This window comes from Acromyrmex echinatior, chromosome 3 (genome assembly GCF_024713525.1).
Source record: "Acromyrmex echinatior isolate Ae372 chromosome 3, ASM2471352v2, whole genome shotgun sequence".
In the NCBI taxonomy this organism is placed as follows: domain Eukaryota; kingdom Metazoa; phylum Arthropoda; class Insecta; order Hymenoptera; family Formicidae; genus Acromyrmex; species Acromyrmex echinatior.
In genome coordinates, this window is record NC_141854.1 from 10239255 (window position 1) to 10256246 (window position 16992).

Genomic DNA, 16992 nt, shown 5'->3' on the forward strand with positions numbered 1-16992 from the left:
TATTAGTTTGTAGATCACTCGATGAATAAATATAAATTTTGATTAATTATAATATTTGATTTTATAAGCAAAAAAGAAGATGGCAATTCAAAATAATTTTATGTGAAATGGAAAACACAAATATGTCAATATAAGATGTACAACATTACAGAGAAATTACAGATACAATCCCAAATATTACACTTTCATTTGCTTTATTCATCAATAACTCGATTTTAATATATAATATTTCATCATATTATAATATATTAATTCGATTCGAAGCAATATGTACAAGCCAATTTAAAAACTTGTCACATGTAAATATAGCATTTATAATTAGTAATAAAAAAAGCAAATGATTATATTAAATCTTTGTTGATAGTTGTCTGAGTGTTAACTTTTTAATAAGCATTTATTCTTTCTATATGAATGAGCTAAACATTTTACCAGGGCAATCTAGTGTATGTATATATGTATGCATTAATATACGTGAAGCAGGAAAACAAAAGATTATAAAGCATAAAGGGATGGGGTTGTTTTTGAATATGTACACGCAGGACTTGTTAATGATTCAAGTTTCCGGGCTATTTCGGTAACGTTCATACAACACAGCTGCTTAACTGCAAACTGCACTCTGTGGACTCAGGCCTGTTACAGCCTCCGAGTGTCAAATGTCTCCTACCACCTACCAAGACCTACCGAGCTACACACGAGCTTACCATTTCAAACCATCAAGATTCCTTTCTGCTTCCTTGTTTTTACTCACATTTGACATTTGTGATGTAATGGCTAGGTTGTTGCTGTTTGTAATGGTGCTCGCACTACCAAAAAATAATAAATATTGACTCACCTTGCTGTTCTTGATTCAATTCTGTACTCCCATGTGATGGACCTGGCATTCCTCCTTCTACGTTCTGGTTTCCTAAAATAGATGTATAAATTTTAGTGATTTGATATTTTCAACAAATAAGTATGAAAAAAAGATTGAGATATATATTTAAATATTTCATTTATTAATTTTAAAATATTCACATTTTAATTTTCAATAAAATAATTTATAATTACCTTGATAAGATGATGGATAAGACGGTAACACTTCCATACCACTATCCAAGCTGAGAAATCCACTGGGTAATGTATTAGCTTCCTGTTTAGGTGAGCAATCGTCATCACTGCCATATTCAGGTAATTCTATTTTTGGCTGAAAACAGAGTGCATATTAATATTATAAACATATGAAAAAATTTCTGTATATATATATATGAAACGTATCAAAAATATGTAAATGTATAGTGTAAAATACCTCAACGATATCGAGATCTTTGTAACAATCGAGCTGAACTTGAGGCTCGATAAGTGGGCGCGAACGTGGTGCAATGGTAGCACAAGGCGGCACAGTGGGTGCTGGACTAGAAACTGGAGGTGAATCACTTCTTTTACACAGCCTTTTTAGTGGTGGAGGGCTTGAAGGTGGTGGAGTTTTACTGCGTTCATCATCAAAGCTTGGCGAGATCAGATCACGGCCATTTGATGCGTGGATGTTATTTGTCTTCAAATGCTACAAATTAAAAAATAGTGTACTTTAGTACATATGGCGTGACATAAATATCATATATGTGCAAACTTGTATGAAACATACCTTTTCGTTGTTGTGCTGATTACTTTGAGAGTCGGTGAGGCCACGTATTTGAAGAGATTCAGCAGTACGTAGAAATGTAGGTAATTCTGCCTGCGAGATATTTACCTCTCCAGCATACATAAATTCCAATAGTGATTGTAAATGTTCGAATTCGACATCCCGCATAAAAATTATCGGATGCTTGCAGGGATTGGTCTGCAAAATAAATCCCATGAAATTATTAATCACATGCTATAAAATAATTTCAAACATATGTTATAAAGTATTTATCAAAAGAGAACAAAAAAATTAACAAAATGAGAAAGTTACCATGATTAATTTTGTTTTCTTGAAAATATCAGTTAAATATTATCATATCATAATTAAATTTGTTTTCTTAAAAATATCAAATACGTATTATATAATGATCAGTTTGATCAGATTAATTGTATTTACTATTTTTTCGTATAAATGATTATACTATAAGAAATCTCTTGGAAAAATGCTAACACATTGTTAAGTTAATAATTTAATTTTACATATTTAATTTTCCATATTTAATTCTCAGTTGGATCTATTATCTCCATAATGAGAAAAAAATCTTTAAAATCTTTTATAATCCATTATCTCTTCTTTTACAATTTCAGTCTGATATTGTAATATCATATCATTTAGGTAATTGCACTCAATCATATCTCTTTTGTGAAAAAAAAAGATATAAAAGAGATAAGAGAGCAGATTACGGTTGCATAATTTTGTCTCCAAGAGAGCGCGAACACCATTCATTGAACAAACGTATACGGCCAGAGCCATCGGTCGTTTATCGACTCCCTCTGCCAGCTTTGCCTGGCCGGCGCGTTAATTGCCGGGCAGCAATTATAAATTTTGTTCGGCGCGGCCGCGAAAGGCTGGGGCAATCAGAGGGGAGGACAAGGGGAGGACAGGGAGGGAACGCGGGCGGAGGGCGAAAAGTAGATGCATGCCGTGACGTAATCACGCACACGAGTACGCCTCGTTTCGAAATGAGCCAAAGGCTCGACGAAAAAGATAAGACGCGTGAGAGGTCGTCGCGTAAATAGGTATTGTGTAATTTTGAAATTATTCATCGAGAAGGAAATGCACGTTGTGTGTGCATATTCACATATACACACATACACACGCATATATATGCACCCATAGCATACATATGCGCGCGCGTTCATTGGGTGAACAGGGGATAAGCGGGAAGGAGACGAAAAGGGGCGAAGAGTTGCCAGGGGAGAGCGAGAGAGAGGGACGAAACACAGGGAGGGAGAGAGGAGGAGAGGGGAGGGAAGGAGGAGGAGGAGGAGGAGGGTGGGCGGCTGCCGCCGGAGGACGGAAAGGGGGAGGACGGATGAAGGGAGCAGGAGGAAGGGGAGGGGGATGGGATACGTCTAAGGTGGGGAGCGGGAAGAAAATGGTTTTCTAACCTTGAACAACTCCTTGAAGTAAGGGCTGCACGCGGAAAGGACGACCTTGTGCGCCTGGAGTCGTCTGCCGTCGCACGCGAAGGTAACGTCGACGAAGTCCTCGTCATCTCGCAGCGCCTCGAACTGGCTCGTGATGTTCGCCTGAAAGTTATTCCACCGCAAGCAAAACTGCTGCTGGCTATCCGTCATTCTCTTCACACACTCGACTCCCCTTCAACAACACCTATGATCACACATGTGGGGGCTAACTTAGAGTACCATACGCCCGTGGAAAAAACTTAACTCTCTCATTACTGTAAAAATGTAAAATGTAAAAAGTGAATCGATGACTGAAGAGGAAACGTACGATATAAATAATGACAATCGATATCCCAGGTTGCCAGCCATCGGGCAGAAAAATTCTCTAGGCGTCGAACGGCGGTCGCGCCTCGCGAAAAGCGCGAGTGAACGGCACGATTCAGTACTCGTCAATCTCGTCATCGCTATTCTCACAATTAAATCTTGCATTGATAAACATTTGTAAAAATTCGTCTCTATGTTTCCGCGTCAAATCTCTATTTTATTAAATTTGATAAATTTTAATTAATCTAAATAAATATTTTTTATTACTTTGCATAATATCAAAACGTTTTTGCGTTATTTATATGTCACGAAGAGTGCAGAAGTTTGAAGATTGTAGGGATGTGATTCATCTAGAACATTGAGTGTAATAATTCTTTAATTCTCTAATAGTCTAATTCTTAATCCCGCAAACATAATAGGAGTAATAAGCCTTGAATTTATTACAATTATAGTCGATTATTCTTCTTACGTTCAACTGTAATTAATGAATTTCTAAAGGCTTACTACACTCATTATCCACTCATTATTTTCGGAAGGAAACGGCTAATTCTCTTGAACGAAAATATAGTATAGTTTTGAAGCGAATCGTTTTTGAATGTACCGCGTGTATATCCTATTAGAAAATGCGGAACAAAGGTTTACAATTCCGGTGAGAAATAAATTTCGATGTTATTTACACTCATAAGTAATATTTATATTTGTACATAAGAATGGAACTTGGCAGAAAAAAATGGTTTTTTTTTATTACAGTATTAACAGCTTTACACAAAAAAATCAAATCGACAACGATGTCAATTTCAAATTCATGGGCGGCAAGTTACGTCACATTCAGAACGAATTGTTCCTAGACGTTGTAAATAGACGTTCGAGCTTGTATGGCGCATGCGCCATCGACAATGCGCGCTCTCGCGCCGACTGTCGAAACTGATGGCAAAGACGAAGCGAGTATCGAATTTTCGGAAATAATAAGCTACATGCAATACAATGCTGCTTCGATCCCGCTGCGAATACACACGTGCATGCGTGTTGCGTAATTACAAATGCTCGCTCGTAGGTATGCGTGCAACGGGGAAATATGGCCGCCACAATGCGGAAACAACAGCTCGTTATCAGATATTATGATTGATGCGACGCGAATACATATATTGGTGAGAGATACTTATTTGAGGACAATAATGAGGAAATAAGAGAAAGAAAAGCATTTCGGTAATTGAAAGAAAGAATGGCATCTGTTTTTTTTTATTACAAGGATATATAACATATATATACATTTTGAAAGAAAAAGAAATTGGTTTAGAATAATCAACACACGTTTGAAATATTTCGCGAAAGTAAATCAAGTAAAATAATTTTTTAAATGATCGTTATTAAGTGATAAAACCATTACTAGGTATTTATAATCGAATGATAGACTAGTTGAAATTACATTAAAAATTATAATAAATTATAATATTAATATCCGGGCAAATATTTTATATGTGTACTTTATTTCTATACCTATGTAGAAAAAGATTTATGCAATTCAAAACGAAGTATGAAATTAAATTGTTGTACAAATATACAACCAAGTACTTAATAATTTTTAATAATTTAATAATTTTTTCCAAAAAGGCATTAAAAATACAGAAATCCTGGAAAAAAATAATGAAAATTTTACATGAAAACAGAAGAGCAGTTTATTCGAGTTCATTGACTGCTTAATGTGAAATTAACGAAAAAAAGAGATGCAATCATCATGCCGTGAAAATTAAAATTAATATACAATTAAGTTTTATGTATAATGATTTTAATTTAATCATTTTTTTCAAAAAAGCTGTAATTCAAAAATTTTACAAAAAAATCTAATGAAAATTTTGCTCGAAAATACATTTATATTCGAGCGTGCTTGATGTGAAGTTATGCCAAAGTTATATTCGAAAGAGAACCGCGACTGTGATTACCGTGATTATCGTAAAAGTTGATACTTAACATGAAATATCGTTCGTATTTTCGCTTCATTTATATTTTTACGTCTAAAATTAGGCACTTTTAGATGAACATTATATTTAAAATGTCTTTTTATTGATTAAATTAACCAATTGAAATTATGTAATTTTATTTAATTATTATTAATTATTATTTATTCTTTTACTGCTTTTTGCACTCTCCTACTTTCATTACATGAGTATATATATATACAAAGTCATATATATAAAAACAATGTATACACAAAAACAATATTTTAAATTACAAAATGTTGAATAGACTTACATGATAAATTGTATATTAATTCGAAGAATGGAGATAATATGTGACTGATGTTTTGTCACATAATATATTGAATAAAGGAAATATGAGAGGAGGGAGGAAATAAGAGGGGAGGAGAGAGAAAGAGAGAGAGAAAGAGATAATGAGCATCTAAAACCGGTACTCATAAAGCCTATTCTTTTTAGCTTTTTGCACGGTTCATTTTTTCTTTTTTTTCTCTTCAACGCGGCAACATTGCAACGTAGAGAAAAAAAGAAGAAAGATGAACTGTAGCAAGAACTTTAGTTAAAAAGAACAAATCTATAATTGATTCTTAAGGTTTGTCGCGTTTGTACTTTTTGTACTCAGCATCTTCGCTTTCTCTCTTTTCAACTCCCAAATATGTATCTATCTTATTTTAAGTTAAAAAATTTTGAGGGATTTCACGTAAACAGATTTCGCGAACAGATCTTAATTAATTTGAAGACTATCCATATAAGTACTCAAGCAGAACAAGTTATAATAATGTCAAAATGAATCGGAAATGATTGAAAAATGACTTTTAATGATCATTCTGAAATCATTTTGTCATCATTTTGATATCATAATGACTTGTTGTTCTGCTTGGATATAGTTTTAAGATGTTATACATATATAAATCAATCACAAATGTGTGCTGTACATGTATTAATATCTTAAAATAATTAAAACATTAAGCTTATTTTACAATTGCGTAAACGTAGTTATAAGTGATTGGATGCATTCAGTAGAAAAAGCAGCAACTGTTGCAAAATTCTTTAATATGATTGGTCTTGCTCTTAATTCCTTGCTGAATCTAACTACATAAACCAATCATATTAAAGAATTTAAATTTACCACAGTTGTAAAAGTTACTTTTTCTTTAAACGCAGCCACTGTATTTATAAGAATTGATGAACATCAAATATTCTCACACACAGTCAAATATTCTCCTCGTGTTTGACTATGACTAATTAATTCTTGCAACTACAACCATTTTCAACTACGCTTACGCAATTGTAGAACAGGCTTTATACTGTCTTGAAATAAGAATTCATTATGAATACCGGGCTAAAAGTAAAGAAAGCAATTGCTTCTCTTACTTTCTTCCTCCCCGTTAATTGTAAAATTAGTTAAGGAAAGCATCTGAATCATTATTATCTTAATAGTGCTAATTCAAGTTTCAGAAACGCGCGCGGTCTGTCTATACAAATCTATAGTCACGATGCATAGGGTATCAAGGCGCGAAACGTTCGGATCGTAGAGTGTCGTAAAGCGCCTAACTTCAGGCAGGAGGCGATAAACGGCGCCGAATATATCGCTCGGCGTGCGCATCTCGCGAGGCGCTCGCAGATCGCGTAGGCATCACGATTTTGCATCCTATATTTAACGTGATACTTTCGACGTTGGCTTGCCGTGACGCGATCACAGCCTGGTGCCTCTTGGCTCGTTTGTTCGTCCGCGCGCGTCCTTCAACTCGTTTTATCTCGTGACTCGCTTCACGTCATTCGATCCACTCGCCACGGTCCTGGAAGCGAACGCGACGCGCGGGAGTGTAACTGTACGGTGCTGTGTCCCGGTGCTTCACGGGGCAATGTCAGTGACGTGAACGTGCACGCGATAGCGTTGACGCGTATCTCCCTGTATATTTTCTCGAGCAAGAATGTGCGGCAGACATCGACGCACGGTAAGCGATCGAATCCGTCGCCGTTCCGTGTCCCGTCCTGGCGACGCGAGGACATGACGCTGTCTTTTAACCTAATTCCGTCCAAGTTCGCTTGATGTTACTGCGGGAATAATTCAATCGATATATTAAAGGAGCACAGTCATCGCTGACTTCCTTTATACGAAAACCATCTCGTGAATTTCGTGATCCGCGAGGTACGACTTCCGTAAACGTAGTTCGATGCACGCGTCGCCGATTCGCGACGTCAACAGCTGATCTAATCCTTTGACTGTAATCCGAATCGCTCGCGGGCTTTTATCGTCCACCCCGCCTGTAAAAACACGCAGGGAGGGGCGGACAGGTATACTCGGGACAGTTAAAGTATCTTGTAATCACGCGTACCTTGTACTTTGCACCGGCTATCTCTCTCTGAGATATAATATTCTTATAACCTAAAAAAGCGAGAGAGAGATAAACTCTGTGATAAGGCTTCATTTCGTTTTGAGATTTTCCCATCTTCCTCTTTACCATACCTTTTTCTTTATTTTTTTTTCCAGGATTTCTCTACTGTAGACATTATTCGATGGCAAACAATTTCTATTTGACATGATTTCTATAATTATGATTCTGTCATTGCAAAAATCATTTTCTCACTTTAGACATAATGTTGCAACAATTATTTCTTACAAAAGTTACATTTGGACGAAGTATAAATCTTTGCCAAGTAGGACACAGAATGACACGATAGTAAATACTAATTTGATGATAAAGCGAACAATGCATTTAGTAGATAAAAGATGAAAAATGCAATCATGATAAAAATTGCATATCTAGTTAATTTTATAAAAAAAAGTGATTTCTTTAATATGATAAAGGCTTGAGATTATTAAATGTAATTTTAATGCAAAATTTAAGTCACTAATTATATGCTATTTTATTGTTTCAGTCTCTGCACGACTTCTTCCATTGGTGATTGTAGTGGTTTCCCATAGTGGAAACCAAAAATTTCATCTTACGCTACGGTGAGCTTTTTAACTTTTTTCATAAAAAATATTTATCTTTATATCTTCTTAGATATCCTCTTGTAGTTTCTTTAAATATTTTAGTTAAATTAATTTTTATAAACTTAATGTCGCAAGATTTGTGATGCAGGATTTATATATGAAAATAAGTTAATGTAAAAGTCATAATTCTCCTTAAGATTTCTGATTCTCAGAGATGCAAGTTTTCTTCGTTTCCATTTGGTTTTCTTAGAGATGACATTTAATCTAATCTTCATCTAAATGAGTAATATTATGTGAATCATATAACAAGGGATGATATAGGATCGTACCTTTCTTTCTCTACGACTTCAGATATTATTCTAAGGTCTCGTGAATGTCGCGGCCATCCAGCGGAAGCACCATAGAGAACTGAAAAGACTACATAACTATTGTATCATATCAACCGAGCATTACCTTAATCTTGGTAGGAGTCGAACGACGGACTTAGCAATGTACAGTCTGTGCAGAAAGCGTTTCGATAAGATGAATGTCAGCTCTGTTAACGCGATGTCCACTTCTTTGGGGATCACTTCGCGATTGAGTCGGCTCGCTCTTCGAATCGCGACTGAGACACAGTCACAGCTTACAGTTCCCAATTCATTCTGTAAATAATGTATAAAAGATTGTGTAAAAGATAAAAAATCACATGTATTAAACATATTAAAAAGTGTACACTTATCGAATATCTAAAATTGATATCAATGGCGTCTAAATTAAAATCTTTTATGAAATCTTTTTTTATTTTGTACAAAAATTATATTTATTTTTAATTTCTCTGTATAATATAAAATTACAATTTCTTTTTGAATAAGAAATTGTCAAACATAGAGAAACTTTACTTAGAAAAGTGTGAAATAAACATCAATACGTTTTATTATTATGTTTATACCGCGTTACATCATGTTTCTTGATCAGAGTGCTACACATATATGTATCACGTATAAAAAATTTCTTCCACGTGCAGCATAAATTAAACAAGATTCGCTCGCAATAATGAGGTTTTAATTTTCAAACAAAGATAATCTTAATAATGAAATTACTTTAGAGAAACGCATCTCACATAATTTTCAATAATTGATACATTTTTATTCTAATTTGAAATCAATATGCAAGTTGTTTGGGATCCAATATGCAAATTATATTAATGTACAATACAATAATTACGAAAATATATGTTCAAAGTTATTTAATCTGTAATTATTATGTTGTATAATTAGATGCAGGAGCTCTATAAAAAAAATAAATGTGCGACTTAACATAGTATAGGTCAATACATGATGAGTGAGAAAAAAAAAGCTAGGTGAATAAGATTGGTACAAACCGACACAAAATTATTCAACTTTGTCTTTGATTAATGATTAACAATTCTGACAGCAACAGTTCCTTATTTTATGATTGTCGCAATCTGTGTACAAATTCGCGCAATCGATGGTGTGCGTTCTAAAAAAAAATCTCGCGATCTTATTTTAAAATAATCTACGAATATAATGTTCCTAAGTAAAAAAATGACTCTCTCGTATTTTATTTGTATATATCCGTTAATTTTTTAAATCTTTCGTTTTTTCGCACTTTCACTCCATATGCGAAACACGCCAAGCAAGCATTTTCAAATGAGATTGTACCACGTTATCAGCCAGTATCCGTTGATAACGAGCAAAACTCATATTGCTCTTATACATATCGGCTCGATCCTGCAGAACTGATTGAGTTATCCGAGCGAAGGATCGAATCTTACGACAGTTGCGTGTGCGTTTTTGCGCTTTACCGTATTCGTACAAATTTCTTTGCCCATTCACACGAGTTGCAAATTTAACAGTTGCGGACATATCTCTCCGTGAATTAGCTTCCCTCGATTCGATCGGGTCGCGCGAATCTTGATGTTTAAATTACATCAGCATAATCAAAGACTTCACGCGCATCGCTCAGTGTTCCTTTTTATCGCCGAGGATTGACAAAATCGCCGTTCTATTTGTTAAATATAATAAAACACCTTTCTTTCATGCCGTGACATCAATGTCCCGCGATGTTGTTGCGAGGAATCGCATTCGCGGAAGCGCGCCGCAATTCAGCGCGGCGCGTCTTCAAAAGCCGCGACAAGACGCAAGGATGCGAGAGGGACGCCGCATCGGATCTTTCCCACGGTGGATCTTTGGCCCGACACGTGCGCATGGAGATGATGGCTTATCAGCCCTTGGAGGTGCCGCTATCCTCCATTTTTTCAAATTCCTTTGTAAGTTGCGAGAAATGGCGTAAGCACAAAAATTGCATAGGATAAAAGGAATTGTATAGGATATCGTCTGCAATTGGAGTTACAGTGAGTCAAGTAAGATCGTGGTTGGCCTTACTCAAAGCTAATAAAAGATATCGTCCTAAATCTATCATGAATCCATAGAGGGCACCTTTGTCCTTGATGCACTATCAAGGAAGATTCATTGAACTTTCTTAAGAGAATCACATTAAGCGCCATGAGTACCAAATACGCATCACGCTACGAAGCTGTGTTCTGCACCCAAAAATGTCACAATTAGTGGCTGCTAAATATATGAAAAAGTCGAAATCATTCGTACAGAAGTGGGTGCAGCGATATAATGTGGCAAAAAATGTCGATGATTTACTGGAACGTGGCTTAATATGCAAAGTGGACAAAAAAGACGATAAAAAAATAGTGAATCTGTTTTCGCGGAATCCTAACACTGCGTCAAGGACAAAATTGAAAGCAGAAAGGTTTAGATATATCGTACGAAATTATTCGAATCTATCTCAAGGCTAATGACATGAAATGGTGCAACATCACGCTGGTCGACTACGCTCTTACTTGACTTACTTGTATATGGTAAAGTTGTAAGCAGTAAGAAATCGACCAATCTCAGTCGAATGTGAAGAGAATAATCAACTATGATTAGTCAATTTCTTATAGCTTACTACGTAATATTACTCTCATTGTAGACGGCCTACGTGCTTTATACGTTAATCCTTGACTTATCATAAACACTTACGACAATCTTTGTGTTCAGGTCCAAAAACATGAAATATAATAAAAATAAAAATCAAAAGAACGCGATAAAAACGACTCGCAAATGAAAAATAGCTAAGAATTATTGGACTAACTTTATTTGAAGCATTTGATTGACCAATCAGAAGAAAGAATTTTATGAATTGACCAATTAAAGAATATTTCAAGATATTTGTAGCATTACATTGACCATACTCATATTCTATAGATTGTATCGAATCGCATGGATTGTGTCACGTTGTAAAATCTTCAAATTCTTGTAAAATATTATATAAAATTACTTAATTAGTCCTTTTATGTTTCTAAGACATTTCGTGTACGCTCTAAAAAATATCAGTATGGATTCAACACCTCTGGTGTGGATTTAACACTCATGCGGTGCCTATATAATTCTCACTTATGTTAGTATTAATATTAACACCAACATGGTATGAGTTTCACCTCTGGTGTTTATATCAACACTATGGTGTGGATTAAAAACCCATGATGTTAAATCCACATCATATTGGCGTTAATATTAATTAACACCAACACAGTGAGAATTATATAGACATCGCTATTTTTAGAGTGTGTTTGACTATGAACTAAGAAAAGTCGCGGTTGCTTTAATCGATGTTGCAGTCATTTATTCATTATTACACTCGGTGATGACGAACATGAAATTCTCATTTAAAGTACCATATGTCGAAATGATAAACGAGCGGACTGGTTTCTCCCCCACCCTACGAAAACTATCAGCTATCTCAGAGAGATTCTCTGAATTTGCGAAACGCATTTGATTTTAGTAATGCTACATTATCTCGTATTTATCCATGAGACAAAATAATGCGCGATTAATGTCGACTATATAACCAATTGATAGGCTTGAGATAATCACAGATACGTTCATGACTACTTTGTGAAGTTAACAAGCAGTTTCTTCATGTTTTATTTGCCATTACGAATTAGCCTTTTAGTGTTCGCTCTGTCCTGAGGATGGATATTGAAGTGTTGAAAGTAATTTACAGTTGAATTAATTTTTCATACTTTTTACTGATTGTTTTAAGAAATGTCTTTCAATGTGTGTCTTTTTTTGTTTGTCACATCGATACACGATAAGAGCTTCCGTATTTATTTAAATTCACCAGTTGATAATCAATTTTTATCACATTTATATTCAAGCTTTTGGTCAGTTTTATCTTTTCTTATTTCGTAGCGTATTTTTTTTACACGTATACATTAGCAGCTTTTGTTCAATTATTTTTATCGCTTCACGTTAATTTCTACAAGAATACCATCAGTAAGATATCGATTGGAGATCGATTATCTGCCTTATGACATTTTCGCGTTCCGTTCTCCTCGTATATAGTACAGCGGCATTAGAATGAATATCAATATAGTATTATTTCTCATAACCTTGTGTCGCCTTACGTAGCCAAGTCCACCGAGAAGATCAGAAAGTGAAATTGACGGCGAAATGCTAACGAACCTTGACTGGCGCGTCGAAAGAGATGTGCAAAACGCGTCTCGGAGCACCTCCGGTCACGCAGCTGCACCACTTCGACTGTGACGTTGAGGTTTGCTCATAAATATCATCTGAAAATTTTACGTAACGTCTATTTAGCCTAGATATTTCTGCTCGTGCTCTGCATAAATTAAAAGGTGGAACGTGGTATTAAAGCTTGTGGATGTTTCAACTCTCAACGGTATACGTGTTAATGAGAATAAACATAATGACGATTAATATATGACGTATAAATGAGCGGTTCTTGTTGCCTTATCACTCGCATTGATAAGATATCAATGACAAAGAAATTTCTGTAAGGGAATCAAGATTGCTAAGATTAACAAAATATAGAGTTTGTTACATGCGTTTGTTTATGCAAATTTAATTGATCCTTTCAATATTGATTTCAATGTTGATTCTATTCTAATTTTATCTATATCTAATTTTTATAATTTTAAAATTTATACAGTTATGATCTTGCTACCGAAAGTAATTTGTTGACAGCAGGATCGTAGCTTTAGATTTTAGAATTATAAGGATATATTTACTTATAAATTTAACCTTTAAATACTAGGTAGGTGGTCATAGCAGCACATTCTATTATAATTATCGTAAAAACCTTATTCTGGGGGAAGATAGTAAAAAGTGTTGCCTAGAAATCTTAAAGTTCATTTTTACGTTTTTCTGCATCATAAAAGCATAAATAAATTTAATTCTATAAATATTATTTAAAAATTTAATTACAAAAATAAAAATTTTTAGGAATGTTTTGAACACAACCTATCTACTTAAAGATTAAAATTATTAATCGATAATTATATTAAAATCAGTGTCTGCTGTGAGAAGGCGTAATGAACATTCAGTAGATTTTATAGTTTTGCAAAAACGTCGAAATGTCTGTGTCGTCTCGAGTCAGTGTCCTGAAATAAACTAGAACCGGAAGACGAGCAAAATGAACGTGTCCGCCGGAGCGCTACCAATCTAAATAAGCGCAACGGCTTAAACGCCGGTTCCTCCCGATGGGTATTTAGGGTCTTGTGGGGAAGGTGAAACTCCCCTTTCAAAAATACTTTGTATTTGTTCTGGCGATGACATACGCGTAAAGGAACGTGTTTTCTTTCGTGTTCTCTGAATTCATAGATCTACAATGTACATAATTGTCTGAAATTAAATGAATCTACATTAAGAACATGCATGAAAAAAAGTGGTGATTGTAATTACATGGCGACATAATTATGGTTAGAAGTTCCACTTTCATACACACACAGTTACTACTACTATAATATTAATAATAATAATTATTTTATAGTTCTGTCAAAAAGTACACAGTTGACATAAAAAAATGACCTATAAATTATAATTAAATGGTATAATAATTGCAATCATTTTTTCTCTCAGTGTGCAAAATTGTATTTGCAAAGTCAGATGGGAATAGATTTTGGAAAAATTTATCGCGAGCTTTTAAGTGTGATAAAATATCGGAATCTTCTTTAAATTAATATTTACACATAAATATTACAATTAATATTTATGTGCGCAAATATGATTTTTAAAAGTAGTTTAAAATAAAAAATAGTTTCTCGAGATTTTATGCATTGATCTAAATTACTAGTTCTTCTAATCTGGTCACGAAAACTGAATATAAAGTTGCATTTCAGGAAAGCGAGGCGATATCGCTCTTCGCTACAGCGTCCAAGCTGGCCACCGTGGAAGATGAGGGTCCAAAGCGACCCGAAGGCCCCATCCGACCATCCGCCGCCTCCCTGAAAGTTTCACCCACGGCGAGGGCAATTCTCCAGGCATCAAGGTCATCGAAGAAGTTAGTTACTCCCGTTAGTACACGCGACGCTGAGACCATCACGGGTAAGGCGAAAGAAATTTTTATCATTTTTATATACGTACCAGCTGTCGCTTGGGCGATGTCACAGGAACTGTGTTCAAGATATTGATTCTTTCACTTAGTGTCTTTGTGAGCTCTACTAGTTTCACAACACGATCAGAATCGTTACTTGTAAATTGTAATTTTCCTAAATGTAGTGATTGACGATTAATATGATTAATATAGATAGTGATTAAAACACACGATTCGTTTAACCGTGACGATGATTCAACTGGCTGACGAGTGCAGCGAGAACTTTTGTCGTTTCCGACGAGAATTTCTCGTGTAAACAAACTGATTTTTATGAAAAACAGCACGTTGATCTCACGCGTTTAAAATACGGATTTGCTACATCTTACTTTGTAAGCGTACGAAGAGAAACTGTCTTTGACGATGCTAGCACGAGGAGTTTTATAAAGTGGCTTACCTGTTCCAAGCCTCATGGTGTTTCCCATTGGCCTGAGCCAAATGATGATTACTCCTGCCCGGCGGATAATACGCCACGCTCCATTCTCATCATCATGGACGTCATCATCATTATCGTTATAGTTCTAGTCATCATCATTTTTGCCGTCGTCAGCATCATAATCATTATCATCATCATCATCATCATCATCATCATCATCATCATCATCATCATCATCATCATCATCGTCGTCGTCGTCGTTGTCGTCGTCGTCATCATCATAACCGTTATGTTAAAAATGTTGGTTGTCATACGATTATTTTTATTGTCATTGCAAATATCTGTGAGTATCTTTTATCTTCGATATATGCTTCGTATTGATTGCAATGTGATCGATAATATTCTAGTAACAATTTTCTAAGATATCTTATTTTGCCACGTGTTCAAAATCGAAAGTATAATTATTCAGATCTCGAAATAGGCGACTTAGAAAGGGCTAGTTTTTGTTGCATTATAGAATCTAAATCAACGAGTAGTTTTTCGTGCACTTTCGCAAAAAATATATATGATTTCTTATTTTTCGATTGATCGGCTTTTTTAAACTACTGGATTAAATACAAAGTTTCGCACTAACGATTTAGCTGTTATTTTAGCGGTGAAGAAAAATTCATGAAATATATACAATTAAAATTCGTTCCATTAGCAAACGCCAGTTTATTCCCGTCTATTATATAATGCATGCGTATACACAGTACACATGTTTTTTTTTTGGTTGGTTGACTTCGAGCCGTTTGCCAGCAACCTTGTTGAAAGCGACTGCTACAGTAAAGATTTAAACTTATCGATCGCAAGTTTGTTTTTAATATATGATAAAGCTGAAATATTTGTTTCCATTTTAAGAAACTGATTAATCCAGAACAATTTTTTCTTCTTTTTTTTCTAACGAATTATTATCTTCTTGTTAAATATTCGAAAAAGTCATAAATCTAATTGGCTTTCTACAATAAGCCATACCTAAGCTTTATATCAAGATGTAAGAAATTGACCAATTTCAGTCGAATGTAAAAAAAAGTTTAGGAAATGGTTTATTATAGAAAGTCCATAAGACTAAGATTAATCTTAGAATATAACTTTTTCAAATATATTTAAGGATTCAAGAAAGAAGAGAGGATGTTAATTATATAAAATCGTTAAAAAATTAATTAAAGATTAATAGAGGAAAGCTCTATGTATTCGCTGTCGTGAAGCAACTACGTTTCTGAACTTAATTTTTTAAAGCAAAATGAAAAATTTAGCTTTTCAAATTAGTTTCGTTCGATAAATGACCCGATCACGGGAAATCAAAATTGGCTAAGCTCCAGCTATACTGGTTGCTGCTATTTTCCTCCATCGCGACGTACGTTCGACGGAGTTCTTCGGTGGCTCGCGACACAAAAAGAACGTCTTTCCCGAGTTCGCAAACGCATCATCATTAATGATAGGTCGCGAAGAGTGTTCGCGTAATCACCCAGAATAAAAGACGCCGGGCGTCACTCATCGTTCGACGTAATTAGTGGAACATATATAATCGCTACGCGCGACCGTGTCGTTTAACTCATTTACTAGCAATTTCGTTATAATTGTGTACATACGATAAGGTGCACGCAGATGGGTTACACAATTTAATTCTTCGCAGCTGTCCGGATAAAAAAGAATTCACAGATGAAAGCATTTATTAACGACATATTGCAAACATACTTCGATAATTTATTGGGTCATATGTTCCCACTTATCTATTATTATAATAATTTGATAACATTAATTTGAAAAGTGATAATTGCGCTTTTTTTATTATATAAAAAAATTAATATATGTAAATTAAT

At 34.8% G+C, this 16992-nt stretch overlaps 2 protein-coding genes and 1 long non-coding RNA gene across 6 annotated transcripts in view; 1 reads left to right on the plus strand and 2 right to left on the minus strand.

Moving 5' to 3' along the window:
* Nucleotides 1-8722, minus strand: part of LOC105152824 (uncharacterized) — a 29277-nt gene extending 20555 nt beyond the window's left edge. For 2 of the 3 annotated variants that reach the window (XM_011067324.2, XM_011067316.2), the window contains exons 1-5: nt 3052-3504; nt 1622-1816; nt 1286-1540; nt 1048-1183; nt 833-904 (exon numbers count right to left, since the gene is read on the minus strand). In XM_011067324.2, the coding sequence (XP_011065626.1) occupies nt 833-904; nt 1048-1183; nt 1286-1540; nt 1622-1816; nt 3052-3240 (847 nt within the window). In that variant the 5' untranslated portion in view covers nt 3241-3504. Of the gene's footprint in view, nt 1-832; nt 905-1047; nt 1184-1285; nt 1541-1621; nt 1817-3051; nt 3505-8636 lie in introns of those variants that run through there. The other variant, XM_011067306.2, reaches the window with a different exon arrangement.
* Nucleotides 8723-8854: 132 nt separating this feature from the next.
* LOC147910188 (uncharacterized) lies at nt 8855-16840 on the minus strand. The gene is made up of 3 exons (XR_015544588.1): nt 14748-16840; nt 12828-12934; nt 8855-8948 (listed from the first exon to the last, which is right to left on the minus strand). It is a non-coding gene; the product is annotated as an uncharacterized LOC147910188 (long non-coding RNA).
* milt (trafficking kinesin-binding protein milt) overlaps nt 8942-16992 on the plus strand; it is a 47260-nt gene continuing 39209 nt past the window's right edge. The window contains exons 1-2 of one of the 2 annotated variants that reach the window (XM_087404525.1): nt 8942-10576; nt 14504-14708. In XM_087404525.1, the coding sequence (XP_087260651.1) occupies nt 10370-10576; nt 14504-14708 (412 nt within the window). In that variant the 5' untranslated portion in view covers nt 8942-10369. Of the gene's footprint in view, nt 12916-14503; nt 14709-16992 lie in introns of both variants that reach the window. The other variant, XM_087404528.1, reaches the window with a different exon arrangement.